Here is a 17,605-nt window from a genome sequence, read left to right on the forward strand (position 1 = left end):
AGCAGCGCGGCATCGAAGTGGTTCTCCGTGCGCGCCACCTCCTGGTACGTCAGCCATGTCCTGCGCTGTGCCTCACGCAGCGCAGCACGCGCCGGCTGATCCGTCGACGGGATGCCCATCACGGCAAGATACGGTGTCCGCGGCTGCGCAGCCCCCTCGCCAGCGCCGCCCGCGGTCGGAAACCCTTCACCGTACACGTGCCGCAGCCACTCCCACTGCGGCAGCTCCGTGCGCACATTCACGTCGTCCGTCACGCTCGTCATCGCCAGCAGCATCGGCCCGACGCGGCCCAGCGGTGCAGACGACGTCGCGTACACGCCATGGCGCTTGTGCAGTTGCACGGCTTTCACAGTGGTGCGGTAAGTGTATGTGTCCATGCAGTCGTGGCACTTCTTTTTCACAACGTGCAGTGTCCACGAGGGCAGCTCTTTGGCGCTGAGGCGGACCAGCTCGCAGGCGGCATACGGAGCGCCGGCCACGATGCAGGCTCGCTGAGCAGCAGTGAGGTCGAGCCGCGTCAGGGCGCCCTCATGCTGCACCAAGACGCCAGTTTCTTGAGCCCAGCCCCTCAGCTCTTCTATCGGCTGCAGTGTGGTGATGTTCAAGACACGCCGCGGCTTTAATGGGAGATCAGAGTCGCGGAATAGCAGCACGGTGAGTGACGAGAGAAGGATGCAGGCGGCGACGACCATCGCCATTGCAAGCCGCAGAGGGCGGCGATTACCCGCATGCAAAAAAGATTGTCGATGCCGCGTTTTAGCTGTGCCGCCGCTGATAGCCGGGCACTTCGGGCGCGGCAAGTTCGGGTCCGAGGTCGCTGACGCGTGTGCGCGCTGCTCGGGCGAACGGAGCGCCCATGCACGCCCCGTAAAGAGCGGCGGCGACGTGGACGAGTTGCTGAAGGCATACTCGTTTGTGTCGTTCGAAAATTCGTGCTGCAGCTTCGTGCGTTCTCCAGCGCACCCGTCATTGCGCATAAGAGGTGCCGTCAGGTGCTGGAAGGTGCTACTATGCAGCGGTACATAACCAGCACCGACGCCGGCGTTGCCGCGTCGTTTGGCAGCGCTACTGGCGAACTCCTCTTCCATGCTGCACACACACACGGCCCCCCTCTCTCCCTCCTGCCTCTCTTTCTCTCGGGGTCTCTCGCTCTCTCCCCGTTCTCGCGCGCGCGCACTCGGTGTGCCCCTGATGTCCACCGCGAAAGTATATGCTGTTTGATCAGCGGATAGGGCAGCCTGTCGGACAGATAGACAGAGTCGGCGCGTGCGAGCGCTTCTGAGGTGAGGTGGCGGAGGAGGTGCGTCGGTGGCTCGTGCTTGAAAACGAAAACAGCAACCGCAGCAGCACCCACAAAGTCGAAGAACCGACAACGACAGCGAGCCAACAGGGCGCAGAGGCGTGAACAAGAAGTAAAGCAAAACAATACAAGCGTGGTGGGATGTGTGTCGGGTGCGCGCAGGCACACACACACACACGAAAAGATGAAAGAAGACGGGAGTGTCGCCCGCCTCGGCAAGGGGGGGAAGGGAGGCGGAGGTCAAACAGCTCCTCTGCCGGATGAAGGGCGGCGGCCCACAACGATGCGTGCGGGTGAGCGCAGAAGGGGAAAAGAGTGCCCGAAACGCAAGAAAGGAAGAGAGAGTTCAACGTCAGGTGCTGCAACACGCGTTCTCTTGTCTGTTGGTGCTGGATGCGGATAAGCGGCTAGAGACCCCTTGATGGGCCAGGCATCCATAAGATGGATGTGCCTGTGTGTGTGTGTGTGTGTGGGAAGGGGGAGGGGAGGGCAACCAGCACAAGAACCCGAAGCGCTCAGCACGCATGCAGATACGTGCGCCGTGCCCACAAGTGTTCGCAGAGAGTGAGAGAACGACACGGCGAGCAAGCGGCGCGACGGCACGCCGAAAAATAGCAAAAAAAAAAGACAGAAGACACGGAAACGGGCACACAAAAATAATTGAGGATAGAGGTCGGGGATGGAGAGGGTGGCGTAGCTGTCCAGAAACAGACAAGATCACTATTCGGCCCCGTCAACGACAGACAGAGAGAGAGACCGCCGGCAGAAAAGAGGAAGGGAACGCGCATAAGCCGTGCGCCGTGAAGCACAACGCGTGACGCGTGATGTCTGCGGATGTGAGCGTGCGCAGGGAGGTGGGTCGGACCTGTCGATCTCGCGACCTGCCTTGATGGCCGTGCGCCCGTTGAGCAAGAAAGAGAAGCAACGCACCTGAGTGGGGCTGAAAAGGAGACCCTATGGTTTCCTTGTGCGTGGCTGAAGCGCGGGTGGTAATGTAGAGGCAGAAAAGAAGATGGTCGTCGTCGTGGTCGTGGTCGTGGTGTGTGTGTGTGTGTGTGGAGGTGTGCCGCGGCCCGCCCCGAACGCTGGTGCGCAGGAAACCGAGATGGAAGATAGAGGAGAGGCCAAAGAGCCGCGCACAAATTCGCTCGACAGCGATGGTGAGCGCAAGAACTACGTCGAAGGGCAGCGCACCAGAAAGAAGAGGGGGCGCGTCTATGCGAACGGAGAGGTAAGAGGAGGAGGAGGGGGAGTATATACATGTGCGTGTATAGCCGTCGGCGTAGGCTCCTGCTTATACGCGTGATCGGATGATCGGCGCTGTGTCGGCGTACGTCTGTCTGCAATATTCGACTCTTCGCCGGTGTGTCTGTGTGTGTGTGTGTGTGTCGGTGTCGGTGTCGGCCTGCGCGCACGCGCACCGAAACAACGCAGGAGAACGAAAAAAAAAAGGAAAAGGTGCGAGGCGCGGGAGCGCTGACGCGAGCCGCACGTTGGAGAGGAGGCGCGGATGCGTCGCGAATCGAGCATGGCAACGGTTGTTAGTCGAAGAAGGGCAGGGCGGGGAATGGGGAAAAGGTGGAGGGGGATGGTGGTGGAGCACCTGCACACGCATCATACTTTTGTGCGCCATAACGCAGAGAGAGGAGAGCACGAGTACCCTCGCCGCGGTGGTCTTTCATTGCAGCGCCGCGGCTAGCGCGTGTAGTCTTTCCTGCGCGCTCACAGAGGGCCACCCGCCGCATTGGCGCGCGCCGGTGGGTCAAGCGGCATCCGCCCCCCCTCTGCCGTCCCCTCCCTCCCCCCCTACACACACAACACACAACACACACACACGCTTGAGAGAGCGTGCCACATCGTGGTGAAGCGAAGGGGGAGGACGATGACAGAGCACGGAGACGCCCTGCAGATCCGCGACGCGAGAAAAGCGCCACTTCCGGGGGGGGGGGGGCACAGGCGTGCAAGCGAAAACTGGCCGTGTGCACACGCACCGACGGACCTCCTCCTTCTCCTCTCTTGTGCGCCACGGTCACGTGGCCAGGGTGTGCACGCTTGCTTGGTTTCGTTCTCTCTGCCGACCGAGGAACAAGGGCGCGGCAAGCGAAAAGGAGGAAGGAAGGACAGCAACGCTTAGGTGCGTGCGCACGTCGCCCATGTGTAACGCGCTAGTTAGCTGCATCGCCACCACCAACACCACCCTTACTTTCAAAACGTTGGCAAGGTCGTCGGCGTAGCAGCGAGCCCGCCGACGGAGGTGATCCGGCAACGCACTGCCAGCTCAACCGTCGCCCACGCCTCGCCCCCGCGCGGGGGGCATCGTGGAATTAAGAAGGAAAAAAATAAGAAGAAAGAGAAGGAGAAAAAGCTTTTTACTTGTTAACGGTGAAGGCGGAAAGAGGCTGCAGCAGCACCGCACATCGACGGCGTCGCGCAGAGGGGAGGGGAAGGAGAGGGCACGGCAGAGTCCGACGCACACCACACCGAAAGAGGCGCCAACCGCCTCAAAGGAAAGCGAAAAGAGAGGGGGAGACACACGCGAGCTATTCGCACCGTGTCGGCCGCTGGCCTACCGCAAACTATGAACGACGCCGTGTGCTGCCGGCACGGGGGAGTGCCCAGCGAGCGCGTGCGCATCGAGGCGGACAACGTGTAAAGAATAACGGAAACAACAGCAGAGCACAACCTCGCGCGCGCCCACCCGCCTCCGGATGTGAGAGGCGCCTTTTTCGGCGTCTACCTGGCGCGGGCGGCACAGCAAAGGAGGCAGATACACGCCATTCAGGTGCATTATGAAGAGAAAGACATAGCAGCAGTGCATAGACACGGGGTAGAAACCCAACACAGCTGGAAGTTACAAAACGTGGGGAAGGAGAAGGGGACTGTTCAGCTCGCCGCGTGCCTGTGGCAACGCCTGACGACCACCAGCGCGCCTCGCCGGCGCACAACTCCCCCCCCCCTTCCTCTCTCCACCCCTACCCTCTGCTGTATTAGTGGCAATCAGCGTGAGCAGCGTCGAGAAGCCAAGCCGAGCGGGACGTTCACGCTTTACGTGCCGCTACCACACCGCCGAGGAGGTCAACATACGCCGCCCGCCCGTCCAGAAAACAAGAAATGCAGCCGACGCACCATTATGCCCTCCGCATGCGTGCCACACACTTCGCCTCTACACGCCACGCCACTACACAGCCACGCGAAGGAGCCACCATGTGGAAGGCACCCCTCCTCTCTCTTCCACACTCATCCCGTGCAGACCAGCACAAAACTCTCCGTGAGGTGTCTCCCCCCCCCTCCCTACCCGCGCTCAATCCCAGCCCCTCGCGTAACGGCCGCGCCCTTCACGTTCCAGCTAGTGAGTAGCGAGCAAAACAACAACGGCAGCCTCCGCTCAGTAGAAGCCCTTGTAAAACGACTCGAGGTACCCAGCCAGTAAACCATGAGAGGGGAGTCCACGGCCCCAACGGCGCAGCATCACGTTCGTCGCCACAGACGAGATGACGTTGCCGCGGAACACCCCCGTGTTCGTGAGCACGATGTAGTCGAACGACATGGCCTGCATCTCCCTCAAACCAGGCTCGTATAAAGTGTTCACCAACGCCTTCTGCAGCAGCGTAGAGTAATTCGACGATTTTGCGTGCACCTGCAGCTTTTTTTCCGCCTTCGCCCGCGCAGCACTGTAAACAGCTTTAAAACTGGTTTTGATGCGGCTGTCGTACGACGCCACAAAACGTCGCGGGTACTGCGCGGTTACGTTGCCGATGCCCTTCACGATCACCGCCGCGGGAAGTCGCTGCATCACCCTCTCCATGTTGTCTGCCATCGGCCCACTCTGGTCGTCGTACGCAACATAGCTCGTCGGCACGTGATCGTGGCCAAACGTGGCCGACATGTTTGCCCTAAGCCAGTGCGCGTACTGCAGGCACAGCTCCACCGCAGACCCCGCAGTCCACGAGCAGTCGCTCTCGATGCTTGACACCGTCGAGTTCACGCCAGCCCAGTTCGGGTTCGTGCTGTCGACGGTGTACCTGTCGACCGTCAGCGCGAAGTTTGTGCCCCAGAGACGCATGGCCTCGGCACGGCACGTACGCTCACGACGGCGAGCATGAATCCCGATCACGCCCTTGAAGTTTGCAGGCCGTAGTGTGTCGCGCATCACAAGCCGCCCGTCAGCGTCCTTGGTCGAACCAGCCGTCGGCCACCCAAGCGCTGCAGCACTCTTCGAGTACACCCGATCCACCTCCGCAGACACATGCGCGGACGGGCGCAGCAGCCCGAACAGCCGCGTCACCTCCTCCAGTTGCGGGTGAAGGAAATACGCCACCACGCCGGACAACACGGCCATCCGCACCTGCGCGTCCTCACCTGCCGCGTCGTCGCCCACGTGGTCGCCGCCAAGCACCTCAAGCATGCACGAAGCGAACATCTTGATGCGGTCCCAGCGGCTGTACTGCTCAGCCTCGGTAGGGGTGCGAAACAAATCATCCCCCATCAGCGGCTCCACAGACTCGCGGAACAGCACCGAGTCAGCGCGGTGGTCCGCCACGGAGTGCAGCGGAGGCGAGGACGACCTCGAGTCGGCAAGCCAGCTCTCGAGGTTGTACTCGCGCACGCCGTCGCGCACCGGTGGCAGCACCCACCACCGGCGGACTCTCTCCTGCGCCATCTGTGGGGGGGAAAGAGGCGGTTTCACGACGCCGATGTAGTCCACGCGGCGCATGTCCATCACAACGCCCATCGCCTGCAGCTGCGCGAAGATCAGCTTCACCTCGGCGTTCGTGACGAGGCAGTACCGCCCCTCGTGCCGGATCGCGTTGAACCCGTATAGACTCGACGCATCGTAGCGCACATACGGCAAACTCGTATCCGGCGTAAAGGATGGCAGCACATACGTGCGGTTCGACGCGCGAGCAAAGGCGAGGCCGTGCAGGAGCTCCTGCAGCTGGTTGTGCTGGCGGCCCCAGCGCCCAACCAAGACGGAGAAGAAGTGCGTCGGGCACCGCAGCTCAAAAGCCTCCGGCACAGTCGACGTCGTATCACGGCCAAACCGTAGCACGATCGTGCTGCCGTCGCTCGTTATCTCTAACGACGCGGGCGGCGCAACGTCGCGGTCAACGTCCGTGTCACGCACAGCCGCAGTCCCGACGTACGGCAGCGCGCGGCTCCCCGGTAGCGGCCACGACGGCATGCGCGGAAACCACACCTGCAACTTCGCATGCTTATCGATCCCCGGACGTATCTCAGCCAGGAACGCGGGGCATGAGTCACTGCCACCGCTCATGCGGCCCACAATCGCGGGCACCGTCACACGCACGCACGACGCGTTCACGTCCTCCTCGCGGGTTGCGACCGCATGCAGCATTCCGAGGCGGTGCAGCCGCGCCACGCACTCCTCGACGGATGTCAGCACATCGACCTGCTCCTTTAAAACCTTGCGGCACACCATAGCGGTCACGTTGTCAGGCCTGCTCGCCGCAGCAGCGGGACCGCCCTCTTCGCCGGTTTGAGCATACACCACACCGTTGGTGCACACAGCGCATGCGTGATCGGCAGCCATCACGCGGATGGGTGGCAGCTCTAGTTCATTCGCCATGAGCCTTATCGCGGGCGAGGATATGTTGGTCCTCGTCTCGTGGCCTGAAACGGCGGCATTCTCACGGCTCACGTCGGGTTCAACGATGAGGAACTGCAGCGTGCAGAGCAAGTACATAATTGTGATGCAGCTGACGAGCATGGCACAGCGGTGGTGACGCCGAGGAAAAGAGGGCCTGCTATGTGCGTGCGGCAGCTGTGTCACTTGCGTACCCGTCTGGTTTCGCCCCTCAGCACATGAGTGTTTCGGAGGCCCTTGCCGTGAGGCCGAGCGACGCTGTGCTGTCCCCCCTCATCGAGATCGTGTGCTCCCTCCTCTACACCAAAACACAGCAGCGCGGAAGAACTGAGCGTTGAAAGTGGTGCGAGTAGCGAAGGTCTGGTCGTTGGCGCGAGCTTGCATGGCGCGCCGCAAGAGGAAGAAGAAGAGAGAAGAGAAGCGTGTCGGCGTGGCTGAAGGAAGTGGGGGGAGGACGGGCAGCAGGAGAATGGAAAAGGACCGCGCAAGCGCCGTCGTTCGTGCACGCACGCGCGCATGCAGTCGTAGGCCATGTTTGAGCAACGCGCGACAGCGCTCTCGTCCACAGCCGGGTGCAACGCTTTTTCGTTGTCCAATTTCCTTTTTTTTGGTTTTCGGGTATGTTAGTCCAACTGCGCCTCGTCAGTGCATCAAGGGGCGGGGGGTGGGCAACTCAACCTGCAGAGGAACACCAATCGACTTACTACCCAGGAGCGTCCTGGGCGCAAAAAAAGAAGCGGCAGACGGGTGCGCACGCACGCACACGCGCACCGCCGTCTCTTCCACGCCGTACTTCAGCGCCTAGACTACTATCTGTCTGTTGCAATTCTGGTTTCGTTCTTGCGCGGCTGTGGAGCATCGACACCCTGCACGGAGGGGAGGGGAGAGGAGGAAGCAGGGGGGGGGGGGGGGCGGGAAGATAAGCGAGCGCCTCCGGCATAAGCAAGACCGCGCTCAGCGAGTGCCGGAGTCTCCTCACCACCCCACCCACCCCGGTCGATTCCAAGGCGATATAGTATTCAGTCCCGTGATATCGCCCAGCTGCCTCCTCATCACAGGCGCCGCTGGTGCGGAAGGCATGCACCAAAAAAAAACGTGAAACGAGAGGTATATCATTATCCTTCTTACATGCCATGCACAGAAGCCGTGGCACTGGGAGAGTGCCGGGTGCAACGAGTGCAGTCCACCGCAGTGGAAGCCGCAGGCGCGAAGAAAGCAAACAAGGGGAACACCTCGGCGGAAGGACGCACGAAACGCCACGACTGCTGCAGACGCCCCCGCCACCACCACCATCACCATTACCATGATGCGGAGTTCAGCACCGCGCCTGTGGCGCTGCAGCGCGCGCCTCAGGTTTCCTGGATTAGCTGATCGAGCAGGCAAGGTGTGCGCGCTGGGCACGCGTGGGTGCTGAAGTCTCTCCAACGCGCGCAAGGGAAGGGGGCATCGCACACACGAGCCGCACACCTCGCTCGGCAACTGCGCACGCGACCCCGTAACGTACCGCCATCACGCACGGCGCCCTCATGAACACACGCACGCACGCGCCCGCCCGCCCGCCCGCTTTCAGCGTGTCGCGATCCCATTTTTAAAAGGTGATATTGTACACGGCCACACCGTCTTGCACAAGAAAGATTCCTGGCTTCGCATCCTCCGGGTGTGCGCTGTAGGGCACCCACAGCACCGGGTTCAGGTTATCCCAGCCGGGCCCCAGCGAGGCGTTTATGTTCGCGCGTATCCACTGTGCCCCACGCTCCTGCGCCGCCTTCTCGGCCGCCGCCGCCTCGGCTGGCGTGGTGCCGCCGCTCAGCCGGTGCTCCTCCACAAAGTAGTTCGTGTGCAAGTAGTACATGTCCGCCGGGGTGCAGCGGTGCAGTGCCACAGACGCCCACGTCACGATACCACGGGCGTCGCGCCGCAGATCGTGAAAGCGGGACATGGTTTCCTCTACGCGCGTGATGCGGCGATGCGGACAGAGCTGCGCGGCACGCGCGCGTCGGCCGTGCAGAACGCTTCCGATGAAGCGATCCTCCTCGGTCATCGCGACTTCGGTGTAGATGTCGGCGAAGATGGGGTTGAAGTCGCGCATGGACAGCAGCGCCACGTCCCGCAGTCCTTTGGTTCCGTAGGCTTCCTGCGGTTTCTCCAACACGACGCGCGCCAGTTTGCGAGTCATCATGTGTTGCCTCTGTAAAAAGCGCTTCTCATCTCGAAGACCCCAGTGCACGCACTCGCTCTCTGGTGAGTGTGGCAGGCGCAGCTGAGAGGTGGAGCCAAGTGGGGCGCCGGTGCGCAGCGTATCACCAGCACCACTGACAGCGTCGACGGGAAGCGGTGCGTTGCCGTCATTGTCCATCAAGTTTGCGTCGAGGTCGCGGTGCCGCCGACCATTTAACACGTAGGCGAAGTCGCTCACTATCTGTGGCACTTTTATGTATATGTCATCGTAACTCTTGACAATGAAGGGCACGTCAGGGAAGGCGTGGTAGGCGTACTCCAGCCACAGTACCGTCCTCTGGGTCATGCCCACCTGCGCCGCCATCCTCCAGCGGCTGTCGCCCCTCTCCGTCTTCGCTGTCTCTCTGCGGTCCGCCAGCATATCGATCCACAGCACGTCGCTGTGCTGAAGAGCCTCCATCCAAAGACCGCTCGACGCCTCGCACAAGAAGCGCGCTGCCGCGGTGAACGCTGGAATAATGGGAAGCCGAAGGTGCTCGGCCAGCACCGCCAGCGGTGGTCGCGGGCTGTCGGCGCTGCCGTGCACCGTGGATGAGATAATGTGATCACAAGGAGAGCTCGTCAAATCCGATGTGCCCCACTCCGGCCGGAGCGACATGCGTCGCTGACAATATGAGAAACCGCCAAGCGCCGCGCCTCCGCTCGAAAGCGACATGGCAAGTGCGCGGTAGAAGTTGGTCGCGTCAGCGAACTCCTGTAGCGTCGGTCGATAAAACTCCGCCGCAGCCGCAGGCCCGGTGTCTTCATCCTGGCCTACCCATGTCGGGTCCGTCGCCGCCTCGCGCTCCTGTGCCGCGATGATGTACAGGGGCAGAAGACGTCCTTGAAAGTCGTTCTCGCTGCGGGCAACAACGGTGTAGCGGAACCACGTGCTGCGCTGCGCATCCCGCAGCTGAGCATGGGAAACGGTGTCAGCGGAGTGGATGCCCATGACGGCGATGTAGGGTGGTGACCTCACAGCGCGGGCTTCCGAGGAGATGCTGGCGTGTCGCAGCCATTTCCAGCGAGGCAGCTCGGCTTCCACGTCGACGCCGTCGGTCACGCTGCGCATCGCGAACAGCATGGGGCCAATCTTTCCCAGTGGCGCGCCGATGTTGGCGAACACCGCGTATGGGCCGCCTTTCGCCTTGAGGAGATCCTCCAAGGCCGCCGTCGTGAGCGGCGCCGCTGTCTCACCGTGTGCGCCAACATTAAAGGCGACGCCGCTACCGACTCCAAAGGCATCTGGCTGGTGACCCTCCTGCTGCTGATGGGGCGCCTGCAACTCGGCTCGCTGTCTCGCGTTGTCCTCACGCTGCATTCGTTCCAGTCCATCGACAGCCCGCTGCAGCGCGATCACATACGTGTCATGATCGAGGCAATCCTCGCAGCGTGCCGGCACCACCCTCAGCGTCCACGACGGCAGGTGGATCCACTTGACCTTTCGCGAGTACTGGAGGCGCATGCGCCGCGGCGCATCCTCGTGCTGGACAAGGATGGACAGCGTGCCGTTCCAGCTCGGCACATGGGGTCGACGCAGTCGACGCACAACACAGCTGTAGACGCCGAAGACCATGAGCGCGATGCAGACAATGCTGACCAGGAGAAACCCTCGCACCCCGAGTTTCCGTTTCTGCCGTCGACTGGCACCTTTCTCTCGCTCTGCATCCTCGAGCGTCCCCCTCAGGCATCGCCGCAGCCACCTGTGACCTGTCTGGGCAGCGGAGCCCATCCGCAGCCACACCTGCGAGCATCTCCCCCGCCAGCACGCGCACGGCCGACGGTGCCAGTTGCTTCCTCTGAAGGTGCTTGGCGGGGCAGCCGCGGCCGCAGACGGCGCGGATGGCAAGAACAGTGGAAGAAGTCGGGCATCGTTCTCTTCTAAACCTGCTCTGTCGCGTCGGTTGGGCCGCACGCTGCCCTCCACAGCGGCAGCTGCAGCAGCCACGTGGAGCTCACCCCACATGGAGCAGGTGCTTCCGTGAGCCTTCATTGGTGGCATCGGTGTTGTGTGGGCGACGGACGCTATCTTCATCGCCGCGAGCATGTGAGGCGGCTGCGGCGGCAATGGCAATGTTGGTGCCGAGTTTACTGTGTGGGCAGATGCATGCTGCGAGCCGCGTCCGGATGGGTGCTGCGAGGATGCGCCTCTCCAGCCGTCCTGGTCCGTTCTTCCGGTACCCATGACGCTCTGGGTTGTCGCACTACTCGCTAGAGCGCCGTTGGCCTTGCTTGCCTTACACCTGTATGCAGTGGGGCCGCCGCCTCCTCCATCGTCGTCGGCTCCGTATCGGTTCAGCACCAGAGCTAAGCTGCTAAGATGGCCCTGCCGGAGGTGCTCCCCATCCGACATTGCAAGCTCTTGAGCGGCGTAGGCAGAAGACGCAAGCGTAACAGAGAGGTAGAAGCAAGCGCGGGATGGCAGATGCACCGGTGCGGGCACACGCACACGCACGCAGCGCACGGGATCGGCAAACGTAAAAGCGCAAGCAGCACTGCGGCGGGAGACGACGAAGAACGAAAGAGTGGGGGCGGCGACGAAAACGAATACACAAAATCCCCACAACAACAACAGCAAGCGAAGCGAGAGTCGGAGCGGAAGACCAACGGGATGCGCAGACAATGATGCGGGGGAGGGGGAAAGGAGGGCTAAGAGAAACACAACAAGCGGTGTGATGCGGCGCCGCACCTCAAGTGCAAGTGCCTACGGTGTGTGCGTATAGATGCACGGATCTGCTGGGCCGCACCCACGCACGTGCACAGTGTCTTTCGTGATCTAGGCGCTGTTCTGCCAAAACGCGGAAGTGCAAGCAAACTCGAAAAAAAAATTCCTCGAGAGAGCGTGCAGAGGAGCGCAACAATATATATACATATATACATATATGTATACGATGAGCCGACGCGCAAGGATGCTAAGTTGCCCACCACATGCGACGACGAAATGCAACCGCAGAGAAGCGTCTGCTGCTGCCCGCTCTCTCTCGCTCGCCGTCCTCCCCACCGTTGCGCGCGCTGTGTGGATGGGCGTGAGGGCGAAGCGCACCTCACACACACTAGCAGAAAAGAGGGGAAAGGCTGCTCAGCGGAGCAGACGTGGCCGACAACGGTAATGACGGCGCGGCGGCCTCGCACAAGAGGGAAGGGAAGGGGGGAGGGGGGGGGGGCAACCTCGAAGGGCGACGCGCACGTAAGCGAGAGCGGCTGAACTCTCTGCCTTTTGACTACGCATACATGCATGTATGTGTATACGTATGGGCGCCGGAAAGGCAGATGCCGTCGCCAGCGCCTCTGCTCGCGGCCACGGAGATGCGGAGAAGAGTGGCGGCTTTGCAGGGAAGGAAAGAAGGGGAGGGGGAGGAGGGGGAGGAGGGGGGAACGATGCGAGGCACTGCCGCAACGGGCGCAGCTGTGGCTTCGGCTTGGTGATAAGAAGTGTGTATAAGTTAATGTATCGAATTCAAGAACCTGTAGAGACAGAGACAGGAGTGCGTGGAGGGGCGCTTCTGGTGAACGGGGCTGGGAAGACGAGGCGGGCGAGCGATGGTGAAAGAAAATGCGGAGCCGATGGAGAAGACGAGGCAGCGACATCAGAGGCGGCCGTGGCAGAGACGCCCACATGACCCATGTGTTCAAGTGCCTCTACGAGGCGCTTGTTTGCTTGTCTTTCTGGGAGGGGGTTCATGTGGCCCAGTTATCCTGCCACCACCAGCACCCATCGCCCCTCCTGATGCGCACATCGGCGGGGCAGGGAGTGATGAGCAGCAACATCAGGGACCGCAGAGCGGAAAGGCGCTGAAAGCGCTGCGGCACGTCACTCAAACGCACGAAAACAAGTAAAAAATAGAAAACTTAATACGTGGCCGAAACAGCAACAATATGCACACCCATCAATATACACAGATATACACATGCATACACATAGGCATATATTTAGATGTACGCACAGGATGATGATGAGGGCAAGATCGCAACAGTGGCCAGCAGACAGTTCCTTTCGATACCCACAAACGTGGTCGTGCTCCGCACGCGAGCCGCGCAATGAAGAGGCGCATGCACAGCCCACAGCGCACCTACCTCTGGTGCGCGACGGCCATGTCCAGGAAACCGGGCCCCACCAACACCGCCTGGCGCCGTCCAAGCCCACCGCAACACGTCACCGCATACAGCGCAGGCTCGCCCCCGCATCGCGCCCCACGCCACCGCAACGCAGCGAAGGCAGACAAGTAGCCGGCGCATCCGTGCGCTCCTTCTTTCGACTGCCGGCACGAGTCGTAGCGAGCCGGTGCAAGCGGCATCATGGCCGCAAGCCTCGCCGGCGCAGCGCCGGCCCCCAGACACCTGCCCCCCCCCACACACACCAAGAGTCCGCCACCACCACCCCGAGAGCCTGCCACCACACACGCACGGCCTGGTGGCCCGCGTCATGACGGGAGCTCCAGGGCGGCACGCACAAGAACACGAAAAGGCGCGAGAGCACCACCGTAAAGGGCGGAGATGAGGGGGGTGGGGGCGATGGGCACGTGCGAGCGCACCACTCCCCCTCCTCATCGTCATCCCTCTAATCGGGCTTGTCCACGCCGCACCAGCGCCCATCCAGCTTGTATTTGATGGGGTCTACACCGGCGTACTCGTACCACTGCGCGACAGTCCGCTGCTTGCCCATCCCGTAGCGGCTCGAGTCGATGATGACGTACGGGTTGGTGGTGTTCGCCGGCACGAGCACGTCCTCCTTGCTGAAGGGGTGAGTCTGGAGAAAGAACTGAATTCGTTGGCGCACGCGTGTCTGCATAGTGTACCACTGAGACGACTCCGACCACACCTTCGGCGCTGAGGAGCGGGTGTAGATATGGAAGCATAGCCCGCGCGCTGGGGAGTAGATGTTGTAGCCGTGCGTCCACAGCCGCGTCGAGTACAGCACCTCCTCTCCGTCGAAGATGTACGGAAGGTGCGGATCGAAGGGGACGTCGCGAAAGATGGTGCCGAACGACATCAAGAAGCCACCCGCCACCCAAGGCTGCGGCAGGCGGTGGTTCGTGGCCGGGTCGATTTCCGACGACTGAACACGCACGTACGGGTCGTTGTAGACGTTGTTCTTTGCGAACTCCGACGTGGACCCGATCACTATGCCGTTGAGCCGAAGGTAGCCGAAGCTATTCATAAAATGCGCCCTGCAGAGGTATGCCGTTGTCGTGCGGTACGGCTGGAAGTCAACCCCCTCGCCCTGGTAGCCTTCCGGGTAGTGCGACAGCACCGCTTTCGGGTCCTCCAAGCGCCTCAGCATCGTTGTGCCGAGGACGTCCCACATGGGGCGAAACCGGTTATGTGAGTCCAGCACCAGCGTCACGTCCTCGCCACGGTACAGCAGCATCGTCATGTAGCGGCCATACGCCGGCCCCTTCGCCTGACTGGAGTCGATCTCACGTAAGCGCACCTGCTCCGCCACGAGGCAGACGCGCGCATCAAAGTAATGGGCCTCGGGGCCTGTGGTGCTCGTCGTCAAGTCCACGCCCTTGCCGTACAACGTGCGCGCACGCGCCCGCAGCTCACGCGCGGCGCCGACGCCGCCATCGCCCGCAGCGCCCTGCACGCCGTTGGACGGGCACAGGTAAGGGGTGTACAGCTCTGGCACGAGGCACGGCGAGTCGCCGGCACGGTTCTGCTGAGCGACCCCGACGTACAAGCGGTGCGGGTTGCGCGCTGTGCGGAACAGGTTCAGCAGCGTCGGCGCACACTCCATGTCGCGGTAGCTCGCAACGCTCACAAAGACGGTGTGCGTGTTTTCTGCGGCTTTGGGATTCAGCGCGTGCGGTATTAGCTGGCGATCTTCTCGAGTGTACAGGTGCGCCACCTCCTTCGCTCGCTCCAGCCCCAGCCGCGGCAGTGCAAGAACGGAGAGGGGAGAGTCGCGCTGTATGAGCGGCAGCGCTGCAGCCTCGGCGGTCTGCGCCGTGTTGGAGGTGATCGGGACGCCGAAGCGAGTCTGCACGACCGCGGCGATGGCTGAATACCACGCGTCTGTGTCGGCAACCGAGTCGCCGCCGTAGGGGCGGAGAGCGCTGTAGCGTCGCAGCGGGTAGTAGTGGATGTGGTTGAAGATCGAGGCAACCTCATACAAGTCCGCCTTCATAGCCACGCGGTTTGCGACGTCCTGCGGCCTTAGCGGCGCTGAGCTTTCATGTCCAGGCCTATTCTGTGGTGTATGGCTGGCGGCATTCTTGCGAGGCACCGCCGCGTTTGGGCCCTCCTCGTCGGCTCGCGCACCAGCGCGACGGAAGCGGGCACGCATGATCGGCAGCACCTCCGACTTCGTCCACGCGTGTCGGTACTGTAGCAGCGCGAGGTCGTCGAAGGGCTGCTCGGTCAGTCGCTCCGTCTCAAAGGAAGAGACGCCGACGAAGCCGCGTAGCTGCGCACGCAGGCGAGCTGCCTCTGAGCGCCCCGCAAACGACTCCTTCAGCGCCGCGTTCCACTCCGCCGCAGCATCCCCGATGGTGGATGCGCCACGCGCAGCCGTCGTCGCATCAGCCCCCTCGGCGCGCGCTCGCTCTGCAGCCTTCTCCAGCGCCTCCTTTCGGCCCTTGGCGTTGAGCAAGAAATCGCTCAGCTCCATAAGCCCCATCACCGGGTCGTGCTCCTGCACCGCCCGAACATGAACGCTCACTTGAGCTAGCAGGAAAGATAGATGCTCCAGCTCCGGGAGAGTCTGAGCAAGACTTACAAGGTCCACACCGTGCCCCCCGACCTTGCCGCGGGCCGCGCTCGCCTTGCGCAGTGCTGCCAAGAGCGTCGCGTTGCGCCGGACACGCCGACGTAGTTCCGCCGCGCGGCGCGTCTCGCGCAAGAACGCTTCGAGGCCCTCACTGGCTAGTAAACGACGAATCTTGAGATCCAGCGCAGAGGCGCGAGACGCGGCATCACCGCCGCCGCCACCGGCTGTGTTGCCGTCTCGCCTGGTGTTGGAGTCCAGGAGCGGGCCGATCGTGTGAGAAAGATGCTGCCGCGCATCAGGCACTACAATAACCAGCACCGCCACCAGTGCGGCGAAGTTGATCAAGAGAAGCACCAGCAACACGCCAACCGCGGCGCACGAGCACGCGAGCATCTGCGACATGTTCGCGGGGTCGTCGTCATCGCTTGCAAAGCCGAGCGCGCGCAGCGTGCGATGGACGCGGCTGGCACAGCACAACAGGCGCTTCAGCGGCCGAAGATGGCCGCGGCCATGCACTGCGGCTGCGGCTGCTGCTGATGATGCGGACGCCTTAGGCATCAAGTGCATCGGCGCATAGCCACGGCCCTCCGCGACCGCCCTCAGTTCCACGTTGGCCGGGGCTCGGTGGCTGCTGCTGTGCAAGGTTTGAGTGGCACCAGAAAGTCCGCCATCACCTTCGTTGCTGAAAACCATCGACGCAAAACCAGCGGGACCACGCCCACGCTCGTTCCGGCCACACTCTGTGCCGGCTGCCGTGCACAGTGCTGGGCCACCGACGACTGCAGTGCCGGCTGTCGCGACGGCGTCGAGGCCGTCACCGAACGGCGACGGCGAAGGCATCCGCTTTACGCGCGCAGTCACGTGATTGTCCATGAGAGCTTCGCGCGCGCGCAACGAGCGCTCTCAACTGCGGCGGCACGAGCGCCTCTGTGAAATAGCGTCACAGAAAGCGGGGGAGAGAGAAAGAGGGAAGGGCAGACGTGTGTATGTGTGTGTGTATGTGCCTTCGCCGTTGTTGTTCTAGCAGTGCTGGTGATGATGACGTTCATTGCCGTCGTGTTGGGCGCAGAAGAAGAGGGCATGCGAGAGACACCGAGTTCGGTCAGCATGCGCACGGCCACATGGATGGCAAACAGTCGGAGCAGAAACAGAGGAGGAGGCGCGGCGGAGGGAGGTGCTTGTGCGGTGCGCGCACATCCCCGGCACACACACTTGCGCCGCTCACGTTGGGGTCGGGCAGTGGGCAACGACCGAGCAACGATGCACCGGGACGAGCAGGCAGCACCTCCGCTATCAACGCAGAACGACTCTAGAAGAGCTAACGGAGAGCACTGCCGCCAGGGCTCCGGCCAAGGCCACGGTGCTGTAGTCGCTTGCCTGCTCTCGGCACTGGCTGATGATGAGGCGCGAACACTTTTGACTTCATAGCCCACAAACGTGTTCGTGCTCCGCACGCGAGCCGCGCAATGAAGAGGCGCATGCACAGCCCACAGCGCACCTACCTCTGGTGCGCGACGGCCATGTCCAGGAAACCGGGCCCCACCAACACCGCCTGGCGCCGTCCAAGCCCACCGCAACACGTCACCGCATACAGCGCAGGCTCGCCCCCGCATCGCGCCCCACGCCACCGCAACGCAGCGAAGGCAGACAAGTAGCCGGCGCATCCGTGCGCTCCTTCTTTCGACTGCCGGCACGAGTCGTAGCGAGCCGGTGCAAGCGGCATCATGGCCGCAAGCCTCGCCGGCGCAGCGCCGGCCCCCAGACCACCGCCCCC

At 62.5% G+C, this 17,605-nt stretch overlaps 4 protein-coding genes across 4 annotated transcripts; all 4 read right to left on the minus strand.

Moving 5' to 3' along the window:
* Positions 1-2: 2 nt before the first annotated feature.
* On the minus strand, positions 3-1,088 carry LDBPK_020180 (phosphoglycan beta 1,3 galactosyltransferase; the record flags this gene model as incomplete). The annotated part of the gene is made up of 1 exon (XM_003857866.1): positions 3-1,088. A coding segment is annotated over one exon (1,086 nt), but the record flags the coding sequence as incomplete, so codon positions are not given.
* A 3,597-nt stretch (positions 1,089-4,685) lies between these two features.
* On the minus strand, positions 4,686-7,028 carry LDBPK_020190 (phosphoglycan beta 1,2 arabinosyltransferase; the record flags this gene model as incomplete). The annotated part of the gene is made up of 1 exon (XM_003857867.1): positions 4,686-7,028. One exon carries the CDS (start codon positions 7,026-7,028, stop codon positions 4,686-4,688), a length of 2,343 nt encoding a protein of 780 aa, XP_003857915.1.
* Positions 7,029-8,493: 1,465 nt separating this feature from the next.
* On the minus strand, positions 8,494-11,475 carry LDBPK_020200 (phosphoglycan beta 1,3 galactosyltransferase; the record flags this gene model as incomplete). Its single annotated transcript, XM_003857868.1, has 1 exon — positions 8,494-11,475. The coding sequence occupies one exon, from the start codon at positions 11,473-11,475 to the stop codon at positions 8,494-8,496; it is 2,982 nt and encodes a 993-aa protein (XP_003857916.1).
* A 2,205-nt stretch (positions 11,476-13,680) lies between these two features.
* LDBPK_020210 (hypothetical protein, conserved) lies at positions 13,681-16,389 on the minus strand (the record flags this gene model as incomplete). The annotated part of the gene is made up of 1 exon (XM_003857869.1): positions 13,681-16,389. One exon carries the CDS (start codon positions 16,387-16,389, stop codon positions 13,681-13,683), a length of 2,709 nt encoding a protein of 902 aa, XP_003857917.1.
* Between the last annotated feature and the right edge of the window lie 1,216 nt (positions 16,390-17,605).

Source organism: Leishmania donovani, chromosome 2 (genome assembly GCF_000227135.1).
Source record: "Leishmania donovani BPK282A1 complete genome, chromosome 2".
NCBI classification, from domain to species: Eukaryota; Euglenozoa; class Kinetoplastea; order Trypanosomatida; family Trypanosomatidae; genus Leishmania; species Leishmania donovani.